At 37.2% G+C, this 24480-nt stretch overlaps 4 protein-coding genes and 1 non-coding gene across 7 annotated transcripts in view; 3 read left to right on the top strand and 2 right to left on the bottom strand.

Annotated features, from left to right (window-relative positions):
• Positions 1-24480, top strand: part of LOC132197866 (uncharacterized) — a 62534-nt gene that overhangs the window by 28155 nt on the left and 9899 nt on the right. For both annotated transcript variants that reach the window (XM_059621455.1, XM_059621454.1), the window contains exon 3: positions 15365-15484. In XM_059621455.1, coding sequence (XP_059477438.1) covers positions 15365-15484 — 120 coding nt within the window. The remainder of the gene's footprint in view (positions 1-15364; positions 15485-24480) is intronic.
• LOC132197186 (zinc finger Y-chromosomal protein 1-like) lies at positions 1818-3697 on the bottom strand. The gene is made up of 3 exons (XM_059620298.1): positions 3491-3697; positions 3294-3397; positions 1818-3226 (listed from the first exon to the last, which is right to left on the bottom strand). Exons 1-3 carry the CDS (start codon positions 3670-3672, stop codon positions 1962-1964), a joined length of 1551 nt encoding a protein of 516 aa, XP_059476281.1. The 5' UTR covers positions 3673-3697; the 3' UTR covers positions 1818-1961.
• Positions 5946-7861, bottom strand: LOC132197505 (zinc finger protein 699-like). The gene is made up of 3 exons (XM_059620838.1): positions 7660-7861; positions 7401-7492; positions 5946-7343 (listed from the first exon to the last, which is right to left on the bottom strand). The coding sequence occupies exons 1-3, from the start codon at positions 7839-7841 to the stop codon at positions 6109-6111; spliced, it is 1509 nt and encodes a 502-aa protein (XP_059476821.1). The 5' UTR covers positions 7842-7861; the 3' UTR covers positions 5946-6108.
• Positions 10657-10812, top strand: LOC132198485 (U12 minor spliceosomal RNA). The gene has a single exon (XR_009441982.1). It is a non-coding gene; the product is annotated as a U12 minor spliceosomal RNA (small nuclear RNA).
• On the top strand, positions 19052-20598 carry LOC132197865 (coiled-coil domain-containing protein 130 homolog). Of its 2 annotated transcripts, none has more exons than XM_059621452.1 (2): positions 19052-19174; positions 19357-20592. In XM_059621452.1, exon 2 carries the CDS (start codon positions 19364-19366, stop codon positions 20354-20356), a length of 993 nt encoding a protein of 330 aa, XP_059477435.1. In that variant the 5' UTR covers positions 19052-19174; positions 19357-19363; the 3' UTR covers positions 20357-20592. The 2 variants fall into 2 exon arrangements, with proteins under 2 accessions (XP_059477435.1, XP_059477436.1); XM_059621453.1 differs by having other exon boundaries at positions 19081-19174; positions 19242-20598.

The raw sequence follows: 24480 nt of genomic DNA, 5'->3' as shown, positions 1-24480 counted from the left end.
GCTCAAGTTCAGAGTGTGGTCGCTCCACCGCGTGTCTCGTTTTAGCCTCTTTGGCTCGCGTTCACCATTTTTCACCGCCGTGTGGTAAATGATGGCCAAGGTCGGTGGCGCCTCTTGTTTCGGCGCGCCTAGACTAACTCGAGGATTCTCCCCGAGAGCCTGGGAAATTTATCAAACGTCGCTCTTAATGGACGATTTGTACCTTTTCTTAGTGATGAAAACTGCTATAAAAACTCTAAAAATTAAGTAGCACTAGAGATATAAAGAGTATAAACGATTTTAGCTCAAGTTTAAAATTGTTTGGCAAACTTGACTCGAGAGTCCAAATTGATACAAATTTCCTGATTGTTTTTAATTCGAGAGCTGAAAAAACAATAATTCTTTAATCTGACTCTGTAGTAAAAAAAAAGTGAAAATTTTCGTAAAAAGGTTAAAATATTTAATAAAAAACCATCACGTTAGGCGAGATAATTAAATTCATAAATGATCCGGTAGTTCATTTGGCAATTTTTCAATTGATTAAAATTATTGCTGAAAAATATAAAGATTTATTGTTTAAAACTAACCGTATGCAGTATGGGAAATTAATCATAGCTGATTTTTCCCAATCAGAGAAAAAAAATGCAAAAATTACTTTTACATAGATGAAGCAATTTAATTGATGAAACAGATTATTTAAAAAAAAAAATATCTTCAAGATTAAGAACAACAATTCAATTGAATAAGAAACAATCCAATGATTTAAAATTGATTGTTCTGTCCGTCCCAAACCAATTGAATCCTGCAGGTTTCTTTCAAAATGAATAAATCAAAAGCTCAAAGGCGTCCACCGCAAAAGCAAGCTCATCTCATTTTGTGGTTTGTCGCGCCGATCTAATTTTGCCACCGATTGTGCGACTCCTTCCTTGCCGAGGCCCATAACTCTCACGTCTCGCTTTCTTTCTCTCTCCAAGGAACAAAGGCGGTTTTGCTGCGCGATGCGAAAATAAAAAATGCAACCGGCGCGGTCGATAGGACGTCCGAAGGTTACGAAGCGCGATTCGGTCTAAATGACTGCGGCATTCAACAGACCTGTGTGTGCCGTAGGTTAGTGTTTCCTCTCGCTTTATTACACACTTTTATATTCTTTCGTTGTAATTAAGATAAGCAGGTAATTATCGTGCTCATTTCGTGTTGGCTGCTACTGCGCACAAAATTTACATTTCTTTCTCGGGAAGGGCAGACGCGAAAAAAAGAGCTATCTTTGGACGCGCGTAATGCGAAATGAGGGGCTTCCTGCGGAGCCGACAGCGCCAGCCCGTGATGTTTTCAATGGAGGCTGTTTTTGCAAAAATGGCATGCACAAAGCTTGTCGTCAAGAAATGGAAAATAAATATAAATATGTGACAGCTGCCATCGGAACAATTTCTGGAAATTGGTAGAGAAATCACAGATATATTATTACAATTTTAAAATGGTCTGATGACTAATAAAAACCTTACTAAATCAAATCAATTCTAGTTTTAATTTGATTTAAAAAAAAAAAAAAAAACTTTAAAAAAATTTCCTTGCTTGAATATGATTTAATTAACAAATTTCTTCGTCATACAATCAAATTTTTAGCAAAAATCACTACAATAATATTTAATTTCATTTTCTGCTATTATTTGGTTCTACAAATATTAATTTGTATTTATTTTTTTCGTTATATTAGGTTTAGTTACATTTAAACTGAATTAAAAAATCTATATTATCAATTAATATTTTTTTTTTTTTAATTATTTAAAATCAATGTATAAAAGGTAAATTTTTATGAGAGTTGAATGCTGAATAAAATAGACAGTTCTTTTTATAATAAAGGTATTCTATTTCAATTTATATCGCAACAATTTAATTTAATTTTTACGATCTTTACCTTACAATTACTTCTGATTTCTGATGTCCCTTAATTTTTTTTTCTAAACCCTCTAATCTTTCTAGTCTTACCTTATACCATGTTTATAAATCATGTGCATGCGCAAAATGTGAGATAGAATATGAATTTTGCAAATCGGACATTGAATTATTTTTTTAGAATGCGTTCTTGTAACGTGATCTTTTAATTCAAATCGGCTACAAAACTGTCTGTCACAATCTTTGCAATGATACTTTTTCTCAATAAGGTTGTGCACATTTGCCAAGTGCCGAGCCATGCTCCTCTTTCCAAAATATTTCATGGTGCAATGGCTGCATTCGAATATGCGCCTTGAATTTGAATGCAATCTAGCACAATGCAGTTTTAAATTCTTTTTATTGGCGATATATTTATTGCAAACTTTGCACTCAAAGCGACCCTGAAATTCATCCACGTTTTTCGAAATTTTACTGACATGGTGCCTGTTTACGTGATATTTTAAAAAGCTCTTTTTGGAGAACAATTTTAAGCAAAAATCACATTCGTAAGGGTTACATTCAATTTTATGCTTACGAAGCAAAACGCAACATTTAAATGAGTGCCCGCATTGGTTGCATACTGTATTTTTGGAAAAATGTCTTTCAAACCTAGCCACAGTAAATTTTGATCCACAAGATGAGCAATATTTGAACTTGTGATCATAGGAGAGATGACGTTGTAGTTTGAATTCATTTTCAAATACTTTTTCACATAACTGACACTTAATAGGATTTTTTGACTTTAAATGTTGACTTTGTATGTGTTTAAATAAATGTCCTTTGCTCAAACCTCTGTAGCTACACATTTCGCATGCAAATTTTTTCTTATCCTCTAGAGCTCTGTGCCCCAAATTATGAAAGTCCAAATCTGATTGAGTCTTGAAATATTCACCACAGGAAAAAACTTTACATTTAATAAAAGTTTTTGCGTGTATTCTACTTATGTGGCTTGTAAAATTCTTTCGCGATATAAATTCCTGCGAGCAGTAAATACAGACTTTAACTTTTACTTCTTTTCGTTTAAAATGAACTTTCTTAATGTGCTCATCTCTATCATCCGTATTAAGAAAGTAATTGGGGCATTGGCTGAAAAAATTGCATCTGATTGCAATATTTCTATGTTCGCTCTTAATGTGTTTGACCAAAATCTGATTCCCTTTAACATTAGATAAGCTTTTGTTTTTGTTACAATAAATGCATATTAAACTCAGTTTTCCATTCTTTACACCACGTCCATTAGCAATTACTTCAGATGTTGTCTCCTCAACTGCTTTAGCTTCCACAAGTTTTTTCAAAGGCACCCAGCACTGCTTTACTATTTCCAATTGAAATAAATTCATTAATTTTTTTTCAAATCTCCGACAGTTTGAGATATTACATACCTTCGTAATTTTCAAACAGTGTTTGTTTCCTACTGCAAGTCATTGATTCTTTGGGCCACCAACATAAATCTCTCATTTCTCCTCTCTCGTGCTCGTCTAGAAACCTTATTAAAACAAAGCAAAAAATAAGTTTCAATACTGTTGAAAAATATTAAAAAAAAATCTTGACCAAAAATATATGCGTGAATAGATTTTACCTGGCGTCCCAAACACAAAAGCAGCAGATGAGATCGTCGTCTTTCAACTCGTCGGCCAGCGTGTGGCCCAAATAGACCAAACACCACTCGGAAAACTTCTCCTTGTCCATTTCGGCCGCCTGATGGCCGCCGTCGGCCGCTGGCCGCTCGCAAAGTCGGCATAGAGGCTTTCCGGGCCACATTTTTCGGCGCGCAACTCTTGTTTTTATTTTCAGACATCAGACGAAGTGCGCGCTACGCCTTCAACTTTCTCAACTCGGAGGCCAAAAGCGCGAAAGGAACGTGCTGCGAGATATGACCACGTGCATGCCTCGCGTGTTTAGTAAATACCGGTAAATACGATAAAAAAAATCGATATAGAAATTATAGATTTATTTTTATAAAACAGTATAAATATTCCCCTCAAATGACTGTTTAATTAATAAGATGCAGGTAAACCTGATCATATAATTTTCCTAATAGTTTTTTTAGACATGAAAAATTAAAATTTACACGGCGGAGAATTAGCATCTAACAAAAAGCTACATGTAGCAGAGGTCTGCTCAAATGAGGAACTGGGAAGGAACATTATTGAAGATTAAGGTCTTTCACGATGAATTAGAATTTATTCGCCATCTTTCAGAATCTCTAATTTTTTCAATGTTAATCACTACAAAATATGATATAATTTATTATTATTTATCAACAAAAAAGTCATTACTAACACAATCATTCTTTTATAAAACATTTAGCCTGATTTTAAGTATACACACAATTTTCCTTTTGAAAATCTAATGCCAAGTGCCGAATTGAGGACACCGAGAGCTTCATTTGAAACAAATCAGCAATTGAGATGAGAGACGGTTCGGAACTCAATCGATTTGCATTTGGATGAGCGTCAGACGCTTTTACCGGACGGATGAATGAGAGCGACGGGCGCGGAGCAGAACGCTTTAATGTACCACAAAAAAAGAAGCTCAGTCAGTCAGGTCATCGCAGGCAAGGTCAGACGTGCCAAATTGATTGGCGTGCGCCTTCCATTAAAACAAACAGAACGGAAATCCAGCCCGGCGGCGCGAACAAAGTTGAAAATAGAAATGGAAGCGTCCAGAGAGCGGCAGCGAAAATCCCAGATGCAATTTATTAAAAGTCGCCGGCACGTGTGTGTTTAGTTGGCGCCTTTGTTTGCCCTCTTTGCGTACGATAAAAGGCAAAGGTCGCACGTGCTGCTCACTTTTGCACTGACAAAAAGGGCAGGTGCTTCTTTTTATTATTTCGTCTGCGCGAGACGTGCGCCAGGTCAGTTACCACAAGTGTGTATGTTACGGTGCAGGTTGTAGAGAAAGAGAAGACGGAACTCCTCCGAGAGGAGCCGGATCGATGTGTGCGTGGAGAGATGGTGTGGAGCCACCTTACGGAGATAAGGGCGCGCGAGAGAGCAGCGGCTTTATGGAGCGGAATAACTAAGTGTTGAAAAATAAAGAGGCCTCTTTGTTTTTGCCAGCTGCTACAGGTATAAACGAGCGAAAAATGTAAATCAAATTCTATTCACGGTGAAAATGTGTGACTCAATAATCAAGGGAGATATAAATTTATATTTCCCTTTTTTTTAATAATTCAGATATATTTTTTTTTTTAATTTTTTTTATCACTGAAACTGCAAAATGAAATAACAGCAATCGTTGAAAACAGCTATGGTTTATTAGACAATTTTATTTCTAAAATGATGTTGATTCACTATTAAAATTCAAAGGTTGAATGCTTGAGTGTATATTTGTTGCCATTCATTTTTTCCAAATTTTTCTATTAATTCAGCTTTTTCTGATTTTTTTTTTTTAATAGATCATTTAAATAAATTTCCTGCTTTTCATCTTTTTTATGACTCTTTAAAATATACAAGGCCTTTGTTATTTTGGCCATAAAATAGAATAAATATTATTGTAATGTCATTCAAAAATAAAATAGTCCGCGGAACCAGATGGGGCGACGCCTTTTCCTTTATTATTTTTCACTCGCGATTACCAAAACAAGCAATTATTTTTATCGCGAGACGACCCACAGAAATATCAAAGGCCAGGTCATAAAACCGCCCCGTGCTGAAAGTCGGAGATTTATACAGAACAGAAGACAATGGCAGTGATGCGTCTTCGCACCTAGCCCGCTGATTTATTGCGGCCATTCCGCTTTTTCCTCCAGCGCAGCCACCCTGCCGTCATTCGGTCGGATTTTCCCCGCGATAAAACGGCGCGGTGGTTTGTGGTGGGCTAATTTTGAATGGAGCTAGCGGAGACTTGCGTGTTTTCTCCAGACGAACGTCTGCAGCTCACCAGCACGCAGCTATAAAATTTGCACACCATCCTGCCGGCACCCACCCGCGTCTTTCCACCCACAATTTCGCAGACAGTTTATTTCACATTTGAGGAGGAAGGGGCGGGGGATTAAATAAACCAATAAATTTTATTTATAATATTTTAGAGCGTAATATTTAATTTATTTTTACAATATTATCTACAAAGAAGCGCTTTTTAGACGTTCAAACTGATAAGTTCTTTTGAGTATTAATGAACTTACATAATTTTATGCGTAGGAAGAAAAAATTCTACCCTCTCTAACAAAACAACGCAAAAAAAGTAAACATATCATAAGTCTCTTCGTATACCATGGGCACAGATCATGTGAGCACTAAATCTGTGAGATAGTATATACCCTTGGCAAATCGAGCATTGAATTGTTGATTTAGAATGACTTTTCAAGTGAGCATTTAATATTGATTTACTACAAAATCGCGTGTCACAAAAATTACATGGATGATTTTTCTCAATAAGGTTGTGCACATTTGCCAAGTGCGAAACCAAGCTAAACTTTTTAAAATATTTCATGGTGCAATGGCCGCATTCGAATGTGCACCTTGAATCTGAATGCATCATATCATGATATTTCAAGCTCCGTTCAGTCAAATATTTACCGCAAAATTTGCACTTGAATTTAGCATTTTGCTCCGGTATTACTGCAATTTTACTCAAGTGCCTGTTTATGTGGTATTTCATTCTGGCCCTCGTCGGGAATGATTTCGAGCACAATTCACATACACAGGAGCACGCGATTTTATGTTTTTTTAGCAAATTGTAGCATTGGAATGAGTCCCCACATCTTTTGCAATATTGAAATTGTGATATATGTGCTGAAAAAGCAGTCAGACTGAACTTCACACCACAAGCTGTACAGTACTTGAATTTATGTATAGTCTTTACATGTATTTTGAAGTTTATATCATTTTTAAATGATTTTGCGCACATTTTACACTTAATCCGATTTTCTATCTTAAAATGTACATGTTGGATGTGTAGTGATATAAGTCTTTTAGACACACCTTTGTAGCTACAATTTTCACATTGAAATGTTTTCTTATCTTCAAGCGCTTTGTGCACCATATTAAAATGCAAGTCCAAATCGGTTAATGACTTAAAGTATTTACCACAGCGCACGTTTTTGCATTTTGTAAATACACCGGCGTGAAAATTTTTCATGTGTCCGTTCAATGCGTTTCTTGATGTAAAATAAACAGAACAAAAAATGCAGCCGGGCCTCTCTTTTAATTGATAATGCAATTTCTTAATGTGTTCATCTCTATCTTTTGTGCTAAGAAAGTAATTAGCGCATTTCTCAAAAAAATTGCATCTTATTGCAATATTTCTATGTTTGCTCTCAATGTGAATTGTTAAACACCGCTTAATAGAAAAGCTTTTCTTGCAATAAATGCATTTATATAGTTTTCCATTGTTCACCTTTTGTCCTTTTACAGCCGTCCCTTCACATGTTTCTTCAACTGCTTTAGGTTCCGCAAGTTTTTTCAAAGGCACCCAGCACTGCTTCACTATTTCCATGTGAAACAATTTTATTTACTTAAATATTCAACGGATTGCGAGCTCACCTTCATAAGTTTCAAACAGCGCCTTGCTCATTGATTCTTTGGGCCACCAACATAAATCTCGTCTCTCATGCTCCGAGTTTTCGTGTAGAAATCTTTAATTAAAAGGAAATATAAATAATGAATAATGATACTAAAAAAATGGTTTATTCATAATATGACGCTGTAAAGCATAGCAATAATAAGTATAATAACCCAACAAGTACACAAATTGTGCAAAATAAGTAATCTTTGTATATTAGTGAATTGGAATTGATTTTACCTGGCGTCCCAAACACAAAAGCAGCAGATGAGATCGTTGTCTTTCAACTCGTCGGCCAGCGTGTGGCCCAAATAGACCAAACACCACTCGGAAAACTTCTCCTTGTCCAATTCAGCCGCCTGATGGCCGCCGTCGGCCGCTGGCCGCTCGCAAAGTCGGCATAGAGGCTTCCCGGGCCACATTTTTCGGCGCGCAACTCTTGTTTTTGTTTACAGAAGTGCGCGCTGCGCTCTCAACTTTCTCAACTCGGAGGGCTAGAGCGCGAAAGGAACGTGCATGATAAGACCACGTGCAAGCGACACAAATATATACAGATATTTCCCTAAATGATTATGTTTTGAGCCATACCACAGGAAGAAAAACCTGATCGGATAATTTTCCCACCAAAATTCATATAAAAAAAATTAAAAATTGAATCTTGAATATTTAAAGCTTAAAATAGTAACACTAATTATGAAAATATCACAAATAATTATGTATTCTAGGTCACCAAATCAATTTTTGTCTCTATAAAAATCTTTTACCTTACATTTTAAATTTTTTTCTTAATACTTTTTCATTCTTTTTATCTTTGGGGATATTTTAATAATTATACGAATTATACAATATAAATTGTTCTTTATTCTTAATTTTTGTTCCACTTGAGTTTAATTAAATAATAATTTTATTTTGGCTATTCACTTCCTAAACAATTTTAAAATTAATTATAAAAAAATTGATATTGTCCACAAAGTTAATTTTACTTTAAATTCAGAACATATTTATTTTTAAAGGAAGAAAATAATAACTTAAAGAAACTAAAAATCTGTTGAAAAGCTCATGGAACGCTGCTCACATTTTCCACATTACTCAGAATCAAATTTCTTGGCAGCGACATTTCTTGCGCGAGTTCCGCAACATTAATACATTACGTACTCGCGAGAGTCATACGGCGCGTGTTTCGCAAATTCGTGCGCATTACTTAATGCTCTCGGCGGCTATCCCTGTCTCATCTCTGGCACTTTACGGCCTATTTGCCGAAGCGCGGCTCTGACGGCTGCAAGGGCGTACGGACGGACGGACACGAAGCAGCCGCCCCTCATTCACATCGCGCTCTAATTTTGCGCGATTGTATGATTCGCGTCCGACCTACACAGGATATGCTTAAAGTGCAATCACTCTAATTAGTCGAAGCTGTCTTGCTGCAAGCTCTTCAATTAATCAAACACCGCGTACATCCATTCGCTTGAGCAGCCAAATGTGCTCTCTAGAGGAGTAAGACATCGCAGAGTAATGAGGACGCCTTAAGCAAAAGATTACTGTTTGCGGCAATCATTCACCGTTGCGTCCAAAGCTATTTTAAGTTAATGTCTCTCTGAAAACAAAAACGTCTGAAGTTATTAAATTGAATGAGGTTGAAAATTTAATTTTCTTGCTACTATTTTTAGCAAAATTTAAATGATTTTGTGGGCAACTTTATGTACAGTCGTGAATTATATAGAATTAATATTATTTAATCCTCTTATTTTTATTTCTTGTAACTCAATTTAAAATAATTCTGTCTTCTTGACAAGAATCATTACTTCGCACCGGCTATACAAATGAAAACTTTTTATCATCTCTAAAAATAAAATGATGAACTCTGTCATCACACTTCAAGTAAAATAATGTCTGTTTTTATGCTGAGTTGTTTTCAGTAGTCATTTGTCATTTTTTTTACTGTGTCTTCTGTTATTTTGATTGCAAGGAAGAATTCATTTTGTTTTGTCATATCCTTTTCCTTATATTGTCAAGCTGCTAATTGACATAGCACATACAAGGAAAATGTATTTCCTTTTATTCAAATTGGAGATAATTAAATTTGCAGAATCCCAATTAAAAATCATATCAAATAATTTTGAAAATTTTAAATCTTATCAAATACCATTAAAATAAAAAAATAATATTATTAAAAGGCAATTTAAATGTATAATCAACTTTAATATCTCTTTAAACAGTTTTTATTTATATTTGGCAATTAAATAAACATTAAATGAAAAAATTATTTGTAGACTTTTTTAAAATATTCATATTTTTAATTTTGAATCCTCAAAATTAAAATCAGTCTTTTGACTGATTATAAATCTTCATTGTTGTCGTTGTTGAAGAATCCAATTTGGATTTCAGTAGCTCCGTTCACGAATCGATATAAATTATTGACCTACGTCAAGGTAATTCCAGTTAGGCGGCCTCTCGCGGCGCAAAAACTTTGGTAACACGATGAAGAGTGGTTTCTTTCATTGCTCGTTCTCGTCTTGAGAGATGCTCGTAGACAGTTATTAAAATACATATTTGCGGTTGTAACTTTGTTCTAACGGTAAATATAAATGCAAGAGTTGTTATGTGTCTGCGTCCGGCGGCCTTGTTTAATAACGAAAATATCAACTTAGTTTGCATAATTGCAAGTAGTAAATAAATTAGGCGGAGCTCTTCATCTCAGCCTTTAATTAAAACGGCTCCTCCGAGCCAACGAACCTCATTTTATAGTGAGAACAATTTTGCACCGCCGGCACAAGATAGGAGAGCACATTCATTGCCGTGCACGCTAGTTATTGATTTCGCCGAGTCGCCCGGCACCGAGTGCTGCGAAAGTTTACGAGCAGCCTGCAAAAAAATTATTTGCCGCTCGGGTGACTTTTCGTGCGAATAATTTAACCCGCGGATTACATGCAACACAAATTTATTTTCGGCTACCCCCCTTTCCCCCCATCGAGAGCTGCTTGCTGTGGCCAATAGATGGCAGCTGACAATTCAGATAGAAAGATTCACGTTTATTTTAGATTTTTATTCTTGATTGCGAAAGTTTGAATTTTTGGTCATTTCGTTAAAATCACCGAACTATTCTTCAGTTACTTATGTGAACATATATATATTTAAATAGTTACCAGGATAAGGAAAAATTTAGAAAAAGTTAACCATCGATGCATTCCGCTATTTTGCCGATTGATGGGTATAACTATTCGACCACCCAAATTCTTTGTGCCTTAAACTAATGAGTAAGGAAAATATCAAAGCCTTGGTGACGCTTGGCTTTACATAAAGCTTTTTAGCTACCAAGAATTTTTGCAGGGGCACAGGTCGTCCTTGAGTGGCCAGCCTACTTTTGCTGGCTGCAAGAGTGAAGCGATCTACCCCAACAATCAAATTAATAATAGTCATCTTTGAAACGCAAAAATTAACATTAAATTTTAATGAAACCTTAGTGTTGATTTGTATGGCTCTCAAATTTCCTTATCCCTTAATCTTAAATTTGGATTTGTTTTGATTAACATTTTTCAAATTACTATGCATGAATAATTAAAGATTAAAGTTAACGCCAATTTCCAATGCAATTTACCATTTTTGTTGAAAAAATATCGAGAATTTTTTTTCTTAGAGTTAGGATGATTACAAGTTTATTAGAGCAGAGCTCATCAAGCTGCAAAAAAGCTTCGCCTGATGCGTGTGTATCATATCTCATGCACAAGTGGAAAAAAGTGGTGGATGAACTTTTCTCAAGAGGCCAGTTACCAACACCGTCCTCTCGCATCAGTGGAGGACGCGTGCACTGTAAAACGTACTTTTCTGTGCTGCTTCGGCCGGGACGCGAACCCCGGACGGATCGATCGAGTCACCCTGACCTACTCTATGTGAGCCCCGAGCTCTTGTTGTAAGTTGGTTTAGCCAACTGCCAGCAGGAGCCATTAAAAAGGCGATTAGATGCGCGAGGGCGACTTAGCAAGTGGGGCGTTTTCGGCCAATTGTGTCGTTACGGCTTTGTTCTTCTGCAGCATACAATGGGTGCTTATTAAGCGGCGGCCAATCTGTGTGCAAATGATGGGCCGTGTGGTTGTGCCGCTCGATTGCTTGTCAATCTGCTAATTTATTGTTTCGAAATAAAAGTGAGGGAGCAAGTCTGATTGAAATCCTCAGTTGGACTTTGGGAATTAAAGCGGGGCGAGTCATTGTTGTTTAATTTCCTGTTGGACCAAACTGGTTTGTCTCTGATTGAAATTGAAGTGCATTGAAATTATTAATCTTTCTTTGAGGACAACTGATTTAAAAATAATTAGATCTTTAATTCAATGAGAATGCTATAATAAAAGGAAAGAATTAAATAATCAGATAGTTTATTAAGCCATAGCTTAATTTGAGACCTACGTTAAATTAAATTATAATTATTCTTGCTCATTTTTGTACTCTAATCTGGGCTCCAATTCTGTGAGAGGAATTTTAACATTCTATTCAGCCTACAGAATTAGACCTCTGGAGTCAAAACTGCTCCTTTACAGGGTGTCAATGGGCCAAAACCCAAAACTAAAAAGTGCAAGCAACCCCATTTTCTTCGCACCATAATTTTTGCTTTCATTTTATTCGATAGCGTAATTTTTGAGCAAAACTTGTTGTTTTATCTTTTATATGCTTCAGACACTCCTTAATTAAAAAAAAAATGTAGGAACTTTTCTTATCACGCGTGTGACCTTCAAACAAATAAGCAAAAAATTGAGATAATAGTGAGTTGAAGTTTTATTTCTCAATATAAAAATTTTAACATGAAAATCCAAAGTTCTTGATTTATTTTATTAAACATCATGCAGTCTCAAATGAGAGACATGCACAAAGCAGCTAGTTGGAGCCAATGAATGGCACTTTTGCTTTGTTTAACCATATTTTTTTTAAAGCTTTACGACTTGAAGCAAAAAGCGCGTGGTCGCACTTCTCTTGCATAATGAAATTATGAATAAGATATTCGCAGGCTAAACCGTGGTGCCCTTGGAATCACTACAAAAGCGGCTGCCGCTGGCGTCCGCACACTTGTGTACAGAATTACTGCGCAGCGAGCTCTCCAAAAATAAAAAATAATAATCTCAGAATTAAAGCGAAGCTCCTTACCCTCAGACTGTGAAAGGTGACAAATCTCTCCTTTGTCTTTTTGAAGCCGGTGCATCTCCTTCTAGTCACTCTAGACGTGACTTGCATTACGACAAGAGAAGCTTTTACCATTCAACTTGGCACCAACTTTGAAGTGTTTTGTTATTTGCATAAAATAATAATGTACCCACTTAAAAAATTTCTTTTTTCGAGTGACATCAAACTTTCCAGTGATTTTGAATTGCAGACTCTACCAATTCATTTATTTAGTATTTTCTAAACGATCGGCAGTCCTTGGAGTAGACGGACGGTAATTGTATAATGGAAATAATGGCCAGTCATGCAGCCGACGGATTATGGACCAGACAGGCCGATTGAGTGAAGTCAGTGTTGCGTGCAATACACCTGCAATTAAGGAAAGGCATGTTATCGTGGATAACATGTACAAGCTTAAGTAACAAACTGCCGACTCTTACCAGCCGCAAGGGCAAGTTCATGTGCTGAAAATTGCAATGATATTCTAACGATTAATGCCCGCCAACGCAAAAACGTTAATTTTCAAGACAGGTTTTATATTCAGAATTTAAACAGAAATAAAAAAAATTTATCAATGTTTCATTAAATGAAAGCTGCAATTTCTCAAAATTAAATCTACTTATTTTTTAAATGCTATAAAATATTTTGTTAATTTGAAATTAACAACTGCTGCTAGTTTTTTAGTAACATTAAACAAAACACCCTAGTTTTGTATCCTTATAATAAAATGAGTTTAATTTCTTTGTTGAATAAATTTGAATAAATCAAATAGGAATGGAATTTAATTTTTTATGGGATAGGCGTGTGATTCATGCTTTGTTATTTTTACTTTTCAACACCCGGCAATAATGTGATGCAAGCCAGTTTCAAAAGTGCCTCAAGTTTTGGCTCGTTATTTTCTCGAGCCAAACAACAAAGTCGAGCGAGCGTGGGTGCATTACTTCTTTTTTATGCTAATGGTGCAGTGGTGTGCTCGTCCAAGCACATTTTTATTGAGGCGCCCATACATCCTTGACCTCGGGCCTGCTGACGTCACACGGAGGAGCGCAATATAAAAGCACTCAATTAATCCCTGCTCGGCCATTGTCGCAGACTTGATTGGCGAGGTGTGAAAATCTTTATATACGGCCCTAGAAACACGTATGGCGGGCGGTGCACGGTGGAAACGCAGCACTTTGTTTCATGCGGGCGTCAGCCAGGCCAAATGACCATCTCGTGTCGTTAGGCGGGCGACCCAACTAGGTCAGGCAAATGTCAATAATGTCATCTCGTAGAAGTGCGCCTAGCTCGTCTCATTACATTTATATGTGTGGGAGATATGAAGAGACCCCGCGCACGAACTTGTAGAAGCACATTTGATACGAACCAAAAAAACTGCTGATTCTCTATCTTGAATTTTTTTATTCACGTGCAAAAATGAAAAGACAAAGGGATGAAAAAGGCACATTAGAAGAAGATTTTTTTACATCCTTTGTACTTTTTTTGCGAACTTTTTGAATGCTCTCCAAGTTGCTGATTGTTGCTCCTTAATGGTCTATATAAAATATCTGTGTCAGCGAGTTACACTTTGCATTATTCCTGCAGTCGGTAATAGCCTGATAAAAGCACCATTCATCACGTGAGCATCCTTCGTCGTGCTGGAAATAATTTTGTAAACATTGCAGACTCTTCATTTCCGGCTGGGGGGTTTTTTTATCAGCTTCTAATGACAGTCCTATCATCTTTAAATTAAATTTATATGTAACATAATATGATGTTTAAATTAAATTGATGGAGCCAGATATATGCTTTGATGATTGAAAAGAACGTATTTTCTAATTATATTTTTAAATCGTGGTTTAAATTAATTTAAAAAAAAAAAACACTTTTTAACTGTGAAAGCTTTTCAAGTGCCTCTATAATATTATAAAAATATTTCATTCAATTTTGGTGTTATTTTAATTCATAAACTATCATTGATCTTAGTTGTTTCATTGTTAGATTAATTTTTTTTACTCTAGTAATTCATTCTATATTATTGAATTTTATATAGATATGAATTTAAATTTTACAAGAAAAACACCATTTTCTACTTGATTTTTGCATAAATTTGAATGCCTAAATTCCAAATTTTGCTGTCTTGTAAAAAGCTCTATACAAATGTTAACGATCTGTTTTGGACTAATAAATTTTACTGTTCTTTAGTGGCCAATTTTACATAAAAATGCATTTTAAAAAGCTCAAAAACCTTTTTATCAGAGACCATAAATTTAATAATGGTTCTCATAAAAGTGGCATTCAAACGCGTTCTGCTCCTCATTAACCACGTTTCACAGTATCACAGCTGTGTCTCTTCAGCTCTTTTGAAGTCTGCGGGCCCTTTTATGGGCGGCCGAATTCATAAAAGACCGATTTCTTCAAAGCCTCCTTTGGCGCACCAACACGCGGCAGCCATTTACGCACGTTATCCCCTGATTAAACCATTAATCTGACGCGACAGTTTTAAACCTGTCTTGTTAGTTTGATAGGCTGTTGGCGCGCGCAAGAGATGCATTTTGTTCTCGGACAGACTGATAGGCAGTACGGGGTACCATGACAGCCACCGTGACCCATTTATTACGTGCACGCGTTGACACACGCGGAGGGTCCTCTTCAAAATATTTACGAGCGCGCGCCATTTGCAGAGCGAGATGCACTTTATGGCGCGTATTTATTTATTCATGCTTCCTCTCCTTGACTCGCCCGATTTGATTTTACGGCCCCAATGTGTGCATGCGTGACTGAAAAATAAATGACGTGCTTTTCGCCCTGTGTGTTGCAGAGTTTCCTTTGGCAGCTCCAAAGGATCCATGGTGGAGACCCTGGTGTACGAGAGTCCTCTTCAGGAGGAGCCCGAGGAATCGGCCGCTTTGTTGCCATACGACTCGGATGAGGCAGATAAGTGAGTACAAAAACAACATTTCTTTCAATTTTCTGTTTCATCTGGACTAAATTTTAAAAAAAGCATAAATTTTAATAATAATTTTTTTTCTTTTTTGAAATTTTCTTACCGGTTTTAAAACTCTTTCAAATATCAAACTTGATTTCAAGTTTACTTTTTTATAATATCTCACGGGCAAAATTAATTTTGAAAGATTTTTCAACTAATCAATTTCCGTTTTAAAAGTTGATAGCAGTTTTAAAAAAATGGGAAAAATTGGAATAAATTTTTTTAAATTAAATGCCAAATCGGCTCACTCTGAATTTATTCAGGTTCAAAATGACTTGATTGAACGATTTTAAAATCTACAATATTGACCTTCTTTTCTAAATTTAATGAAAAAACTCCAATAATATGAGTTAGAATATTGCAGTTGTTGATTTTATTTTATTTGCAATTGATTTGGATGCAAGATTTTGTATTAATTGAATTGAATGACTTTCCATTGGTGTATCTGACTCAGGTACAGAAATAGACATTTCATAGGAAGTACATTGACAGCAAAAGCAAACAATCTATTATGTGCCAGTCCCTTTTGTTGGTTTATCAGCGCACAAGTTTCACTTTCACTGCTGGCGCGCCGCCGCGACTGAGAAGTGGGCCACTGATAAGACGCTCGACTTTGGCTCACGTGAGCCTTAATTTGAGCGGCGCCATTGTTCTTCCACCTAATAAACGCAGACTTGGCGTGCAGTGCTTTCTATAGTACTGCACACAATGTAAGGCAGTTTACTAAACGCGATGAATGCATTAAATGCAGGGTTGCGTGAGGCTTACAAATTATTGATGTTAACTATACCTCTGTGAGAAATAACTGGAGGTGGAAAAAAACGTTCCAGGGACATTAAATGTAAAAAATCTCGTCCCATTCCGGTACGAATTGCGACCGCAGCAATCTCGACGATTTGCATTCCGCAGTGAATTCCCGTCCTGCCTGAGAGTTATGCAGCTACACCGAGCGGCAGCGTCCGTCGGGTTGCATAAGTAGTGTCCGTGCAGGCGCCTTTACAAGTATGACGGCCACTTGTTATTTCGCTGACGGATTTATGGGCCCGTTTGGCAATCTAGCGGATTGTCCCGATGCTATCTGCCGCGTGGTGCTGTTGTGTCAGATTCGGGCTGCACGCTGATGGTCACTTAGTGAGATTAGCAACTGGGCGTGGAACGAGCGAGAGCAGAAAGTCGGCACCACAGTGTGATAAGAGACCAAGGCACGCACTGCTGTGTGATTAAAAAAAAATGGCAGAGCCAGCGAAAGAATAAGAAGATGTGAATAGGAAGGTCACAGATGCAAAGATATCACTTCCAGTCTTAACTTATCTGATAAAAGTTTGAATTAAAAGTTTGGAAAATTGTTGTAAAATTCTACCACAAGTGAGTGAATTTTTGTAGCTTTCTTTTTATTATTAATATTTTTTTCTTGTAATTTGTCTGTGACAAAACTGAATAAAGTATGTATTTTCTTTTTAACGAAACAACTTTTTAAAGGAAAAAAAATGATTATATTTGCAAATGTGAAAATAAAATATAAAAATCATATAAAATGGTAAAAAAAATTAAAGTAAATTTACTAATAAAAATTTTTGTTTAAAAGAACCTGTCAAAATGTTTTTTGGGGTAAAATTTTAGATTTTAATTATTTTCAAATCAAAGTTACACATTATTTATGTATAAAATAATTTGGCACTTTCCTCACGCATTTTTCAAAAAATAAAATATTGGCCGGAAGAAAATCTTGATAATTTACTTTAATGTTATAAATACTAGCGTTTTGATCAAGTAATGAAAATTTTATTTAATTAGAGATTCATCATTTATATATTTCCATAAATTTCTCCCAATTTTCAAACAATCAGCAGATCCTTGACACAGCGTGAAATATTTTTTATAGAGTGCAAAAACAGAATATGTTCTGAATAATAGGCGCAAAGTCTCGGGGAGCGTGTGTGACATTTTGACAAATTGGCCTCTCATGCATAAATTATTACTTTCACTATGTAGATTTGCGCGCACCGAGCGTGCAAATCTGTTTGAATCCCTGGGCTGTAATTGCGCCGTAATTCCCTTTTGTTGACCCTGCCGCTTCATTCATTTATCAGAGAGAGTGACATGGAAATGGCACGGAATGGATAAAAAGAAGGGAGGAGCCGCACTGCTGGCTGCACACAGGCGAACACACAATTAAAAGTGTGACCCACTTTTGTGCGGGTCTGGAGGTGCATGAACCCTTGTATAGCTTTTTCGATACAATACAAATGCCGGTGTGCGTTTTCAACACGACATATATAAAAAATTCCATCCGATCGACGAACACATATATTTGTCCAACTCGGCGACAAATTATTAACGAGCTAGAATTTTATTGTCATTCCGACGGCTGGTGCAACGCTTCAATTTAATTTTTATTGCACCGGCCGGCAGTAAATTCTCATTACGACAAGTATCATCCTCTCGCTGAGCTGCTTGCATAGAGAGTGAGGTCAGCATCGCCAATTAAGCTGGAAAAGGTCAACACCTACGTGGCGCGCGCACTGTCGACAGGTCAAACAAAGGTCGTTGAGATAAAAACGGAGCGCATGAAAGAGGCCGCCGGTGTTTGGATGTGCGAATGGGTCAAATGTAATAAAACCAGAGAAACAAAAAAGGAATTAAATGTTGAAATGCGCATAAGTATGACCTTACAATGCGTGATGGGTCAAACAAAAAAATCTTGCCACCACAAATTTCCTGCCTAAAGTGGACGACCCTAGAAAATTAAAAATTAATTTTTTGTCTCAAAAATAAAATTTTCTGCATTAGAAAATAAAATCAAATGTGAAGAGATTGCAGGGCCTCTGGCTCTGGATCTTTCTGACATGTAATACGAAAAAGATTGAATCATAATGTATAAAAAAAAAACTAAAAAATTGAGTTTTGATTGAATTATTTTAAAATTGCATTAACATTTTTTATGTGTTCAGCTGAAGAATGGTAGTAAAAATAATTTTTAATAATATTCAATTCCTTCACTCCATGCTACGAAATAATTGCAAAATAATAATATTATCAAAATTAAAAGGAATTATTATTGATGCATTGCAAATCCTTTCTTTAGTCTTCTATTTTAAATTCTTTTATTCAATAAAATTAAAAAAATTTTAATCGAAGATTCTAAAAAGTAAATATCTTAAACAAAAGGATGAAAATTGTGAGAAAAAATATTGTAATTTGTGCAAATAATTGTTAAAAATTAAAGAGTTATTTAAAGAATTTAAATTTAATTTCCACACTTTTGAACATTTAATGAAAATAACGATGTATTTCGAAATAAGCAAATCAATACAAACAATTTTGAAAAGAGTTAAATGCAGGCTTTATGTACATTTATTTTGTACCAAAGCTCCGCTGTGTAAACGTATGTTGGTGCTGCGTGTGTATTTTTTTTTTATCGCGCCGGCAGAGGCGACTCCCCCCTGTAAAATGGACTGCGCCGCGTCGCGTCGTGCGAGTTCGCGGCGAGCCGGCGTTGCTCGGCTGCATGAGCCGCATCGGCCGCGATCCCCGCCCCGCCGCCCATCAGTCGCAAGCAAACACACCAGCCGCTCGGCACTCGTACCTCGCCAAAGCACACCTTTCCAGAGCAAACTCCGGTCTTGAGGCCTTCGAGCAAAGGTAAAACCGCCCCGGCGGCTCCATTTCGTACACCCCACGCAATTCTAACTCCTAATCTGGTTGAAAGATCGAACGAAAGCCAAAGAATTCTCTCTCACTCTCGGTGCCAATCAGTCTGCAGCCAGCTTAGGACCACCGTGTATCCACCTCCAGTCGGACTGATATCCGCTGTTCCTCCGCAGGACCGAGATGGGCGAACGCAAGGGACAAAACAAGTACTACCCGCCCGACTACAACCCCAACAAGGGCGGGTTGAACAAATTCCTGGGCACGCACGCCCTCCGCGAGCGGGCCCGCAAGATCCACCTGGGCATCATCATCATCCGCTTCGAGATGCCGTACAACATCTGGTGCGAGGGCTGCAACAACCACATCGGCATGGGCGTCCGGTACAACGCTGAAAAGACCAAGGTCGGCATGTACTACAGCACCCCCGTGTACCAGTTCAAGATGAAGTGCCACCTCTGCGACAACTACATTGAGATGAAAACGGACCCTGGCAACCTGGACTACCTCATCGTGAGCGGGGCCCGGCGCCAGGAGAACCGGTGGGACCCTTTGCAGAACGAGCAGGTCGTCCCTGAGAAGAAGGAGACCTCGAGGAGGATGGCGGACGACGCCATGTTCAAACTCGAACACGAAACGCAGGACCAGTCGGCCGCCCAGGCCGCCGCCCCGAGACTCAAGCAGCTCATGAACAGGGCCGAGGACGTTTGGAAGGACGACTACGGCGCCAACTGCGCCCTGAGGGCCGACTTCAGGGCCAAACGGAAGGACCTGAAGCGCAAGTCGGAAGAGGACGCGGCCCTGTTGGTGCGCAGCAGTCTGCAGATGGAGTTGCTGGCCGAGACTGAGGAGGACCGGCGCATGGCCAAGTTGATGAAACTGACGCCGAAAGAGTCGGGCGCCGAACGGCTCCTCCGGACGGTCAAGAAGATTGAGGAAAAACCAATTCTCGAGTCGACCGTCAAGGATGGGAAGGTTTTCAAAAAATTGGAGGAAAAAGCTTCGGGACTGAAACCAATTTCCTTGGGAATCCGAAGGTCGGGTGATAAAAAAGTCAAAGAGGAACCAAAGGAAGAGGACGAGGGTGGTCCTAGTGGAGTGACGGACGGACCGTCCGGTTCTGGACTAGGTGGACTTGTGGCCTATGGCTCGTCGTCCGACAGCAGCTCAGACTGATTGGCATTTTCCTATCACATTGTTTAAGGTTAAATAATTCATCAGAAAAAAATGGAATATTAAATTTTGAAATAATTTTTGGTTACAATTGCTCCAATTATTTGGGAATAAATTAACGACTTCATGATTGTTATAGAACCTTGTGTATTTACGCTTATAGAGAATTATGTCTCAAATTAAAAAGAATATTTTGTAAAATAGCCGAGTCTCGTATAATTTTCTCTGTGCCAGTTGGAAACCGAGTCAGTTGCATGCGATTATTTTGATTGAAAGTGCAGCTCCCTCACTTTTACGTATTCTTTCCGTCTAGTCTGCTGGAAATCTAATTTAGAAATTAGCGAGTGAAATTCGCCCTCCGACTCGCTGCACTTGGTCTAATTCGAGGGTACTTACGTACTCGCCGCTCGTTAAAACAAACACACAGAGACTCGCTCTCATTGTCCCCCTCGGTGTTTATTTGTGGTTTATCACGGCGTCTCAATCTGGTCACGCCTCGCGTTTGAATAATTAAAAAAAAGGGCTCGTTTGTAGTTCTGATTAAGACGCAACTCTTTCTTTGGCTGGCAAAAATTGCAAACAACATTACAACATGACCTTAAAATTTAAATGAAAAAATTAAATTCCTGGCGAAAATCGCAAAAAAAAAATCTAAAATCGATATGTAACACAAACTTCTGCTCCACTTTATTTGAAATGAAAAAGTTATTAAAGTAAAAACTTACTTAAATGTGGATAATCGATTTTATAAATATATTAACGATTTAAATAAAATGGTCAACAAGAATTTAGCTTTTAAATTAAATTTCAAATAATTTAAATAATAAAATAACATTTAATTAAAACAATTATAAATTAAATTTTGCCGAAACTAGTTTGCATTTTTTTCTACGAGTTTTAAAATTTTAGTTCAAAAAGAAAATACTGCACTAATTAAAATTTTGTACAATTAATTTTTGTTGACTTTTTTCATTTGCGCCAGAGAGAAAAGTCTAATAAAATTTGTTATTTAAAAAAATCTATCTCTCATCCAGCAATTTTCTCGTCCAAGCACAGCGGCCTATAGCTCGAGTGTCAATACTTATTTCCAGCAATGTTTGTTTGCCGGACAAATAATTACGTCCCTGACAGATCGCACGCCTTCGCTCAAGCCATTTCGAGCCAGACGGATGGACGCTCATATCTGTGTGTGTGTGTGTGTGTTTGTTATTCCTGCAGCCGCTTTTGAGACGCAGCACGATCGTAATATATTATTTTTATAAATTCCTCTTGAGCGGAGAGCATGCACGTATAAATAAAATCGGAAGCGTCCAGCGGCGGCGCAGGCAGAAGCACTCGGGACGGACGAGCGAGCGGACGACGAAGAGGTTTGTTGCATATTGTGCCGTGAGAATATTTGCTCACTTTCCTTGTACGGCCCTTGTTCGTGTCACACACTCGCTTTGTGCGGTGGGAACGAAAAAGTGGCGAATCTCCTCCCGTCCAAACCGAACAAAGCTGTGTTTGAGGTCATTTTTTGTCATTGCCAGGAAATTGCTGCGAAATTACTGTCGTTCACGTGGCCTTTCAACGACAACAATTTAACCCACTTGGAGTTTTACGTCTGAAATTTTCAGATATTTATGCGATGTTCTGTTTGGGAAAAGTGAAAATACATTATATTTTCAAATTTTAATAAATTCTGAAAGGTCGCTGAAAATTTAAAAAATAAAGAATAAAGAGCAATAATAACTGTGCCAATTTAAAATTTTAGATTTTTTAGAGAAATTACTAAATTTAGAAAGCTTTCATATTTTCTAAATATTTATTCAAGCTATTTTTAGAGATACATTCTCTACGATTCCTGACTTGCAAATACAACTGACCTCAATAGTAACTGATTGGGGAAAAAATGCAACCTGCAGTGCACGCATGTAAATAATTTGCATAATTTAGATAAAAAAAAGTGAAAACTGGCAACTTATTGTCATTTTAACTTACACCCAGATAGATAATTCCTGAAACCAAAATTCTCCATATTTTCCATTACTTATTTGAAATAACATTTAAATAATTCAGTAGTATGACTTTTTTTAGTTGATATTGTTTTAAATTTAATCATATATTTCAATTATTATCAGTTGTTTTGAAATATTTTTGCAAATTTTGCTCCCTAAATCGCGATGATTCTTTATAAAAGATCAATATTCATAACGAATAAATGCCTCTTTTAACCTTGGCTAAATTTTTATGTACAAATTGCAATTTCTTGTTTATCATCGATTCGTCCTTTCCGCTTGGCGGACGCTGTGCAAAACGGCCGAAGCCGTCGATGACATCAGTGTGTTCGTTCGCTCTCTCTCGCGGCAGCCAACTTTGCAATCCGCTAATTTCGCCTCCCTCTCCCGCCGTGCATCTCCGCTCTGCCGCGCTGACGTAACGCATTCACAATAAATAAAAACACACACGCGGCCACTTGACTTGCGACAGCCGAGAGAGTCGTAGGCCGATGGTTATTTCGGTTGTTTGATCGCACAATTCGCCGCCTGGACTCGGTCCTGCACATCTCCCTGCTCGCGGTAAATCTCTAGATGTGATATTTGATCTAAATGTTTTCATTTTGCCTTTGTTGTGCTGGGCAGCACTCGGCTGGCACCAGCCACGATTTTTTGCTATGGAACCAACCAGAACTCGGACGCATCTGGGCTTTCAAGTGGGTTTTAGACTTTTAGTTGGAAGTGATGCGAGGGGTCTGTTTTTGTTGCTCAATCGAGCGGCGAGGTGAACTTTTGAAATATTTCAGTAGAGCTTGTTTTGTAATTTTTGACCCAGTTGGCATTATTTGACTTTTGAAATTGCACAAATTTTGTTATTTCAACACATTACTTAAAACAAAGTTGGACTTTTTATGGGTCTCACTTATTACTAAAATCAGTTTGAAAATCAATTGATTTAACTGGAATACTTCTTGATTTATATTGATTTGTTAATCATTAAGGATTTTTTTCTTGAACTAAAAACTGATTTATTTCGTTAGATAGATGAAAATCTCTATTATTGCCTCTTTCTTAAATTTGGTTAAGATGTTATTTGAATTTATATTTATAAATTTTCATATTATTTTGTTTGTATTCTAAACATAAACATTTGTTTCCACCGAGCTTTGTTTCTCAAGTTTGTTATTTAATCTTTTTCAAGTGTGCGTTTCTCGTGAGCCACCTCGTTATTTATCTCCCTACTTGAGAGTCAAAAGTCCCTTCTCAAACCGGGCTAGTCAAGGCTCCCGTGTCCTTTGCGTTTAATTGCCGCTGCCGGTCAAGTGAAAGCAATTACGCATGCGAGCGACAGCCAAAAAGTCTGGCAAAAGCGGCCGAAAGAAGCTAATTAATTCTGAAAACGTGTTTTCTTTCCTCGAGTCACGGAGCATGCAGATTTGCCAATATTACAAAAATCCGACGCATGATTTACGGCTTAATAACTCCGTCGGCTCCATTTTTTTCCAGCACGAAGCTCATTTTTTAATTTTTGCTTCGGTGCTGGAGTGGAATAACAAAAAAAGAAGAGCTTTTCTTCTTCGTCGCGTGTACTGCACACCTGTCAGTGTCAATGAACTCGAAGCTTTTTCACTCGGATTTGAATGACACGCCGCCTGCTGGGATTTGCATTCAACGAAGCCTTTAAATTTGAATTGACATTAAAATGAGCATTCGGACCAAGGAAGTCGATGCTGAAGGGATTGATCGAGCTGAACAGGAAATGAATGAATGCACTCGCAATCGTGCATCGCCTTTTTAATTGGACGGTCTACCGCGGTGACGTCCAATTTAGACACAGTCCAAATTTATTGCTGTCTTAACTGTAATTATTTAATGTGTTGGTACGGTGGTTAATTAATTGATCAGGAAGTAGGGTTTTTTTTTAAATAAAATTTCTCTCAAATTGTGTGCATTTGTTAAGTTATAATTCAATTTTGAAAAAACATGTTAATTTATTCATTTGATAAAAAAAAATAAGTACAGTACATTTTTTAAATGAATTTTCGCTACTAATTTATTGAAAATTATAAAATTTATGCAATTTACTGTAATTTTTTGTGTTTATATCCTTCTCATGGGTTAAAAAATTTTAAATTAATAATTAATACAATA

Source organism: Neocloeon triangulifer, unplaced genomic scaffold (genome assembly GCF_031216515.1).
Source record: "Neocloeon triangulifer isolate White Clay Creek 2 clone unplaced genomic scaffold, ASM3121651v1 ptg000012l, whole genome shotgun sequence".
Classification (NCBI taxonomy): Eukaryota; Metazoa; Arthropoda; class Insecta; order Ephemeroptera; family Baetidae; genus Neocloeon; species Neocloeon triangulifer.
Note: the sequence above shows the minus strand (reverse complement) of the source record. Positions and strands in the feature narration are given on the sequence as shown.

Bases quoted from the DNA above. Each gene is read 5' to 3' on its own strand.
- LOC132197865 (XM_059621453.1), top strand. From the start codon at position 19,364: ATGGGCGAACGCAAGGGACAAAACAAGTACTACCCGCCCGACTACAAC.
- LOC132197186 (XM_059620298.1), bottom strand. From the start codon at position 3,672: ATGTGGCCCGGAAAGCCTCTATGCCGACTTTGCGAGCGGCCAGCGGCC. The intron at 3,398-3,490 runs GTAAAATCTATT...TGTTTTAATAAG, and splicing joins TTTTGTGTTTGGGACGCCAG to GTTTCTAGACGAGCACGAGA. The intron at 3,227-3,293 runs GTATGTAATATC...AATTGGAAATAG, and splicing joins ACTGTTTGAAAATTACGAAG to TAAAGCAGTGCTGGGTGCCT.
- LOC132197505 (XM_059620838.1), bottom strand. From the start codon at position 7,841: ATGTGGCCCGGGAAGCCTCTATGCCGACTTTGCGAGCGGCCAGCGGCC. The intron at 7,493-7,659 runs GTAAAATCAATT...TTTTAATTAAAG, and splicing joins TTTTGTGTTTGGGACGCCAG to ATTTCTACACGAAAACTCGG. The intron at 7,344-7,400 runs GTGAGCTCGCAA...ACATGGAAATAG, and splicing joins GCTGTTTGAAACTTATGAAG to TGAAGCAGTGCTGGGTGCCT.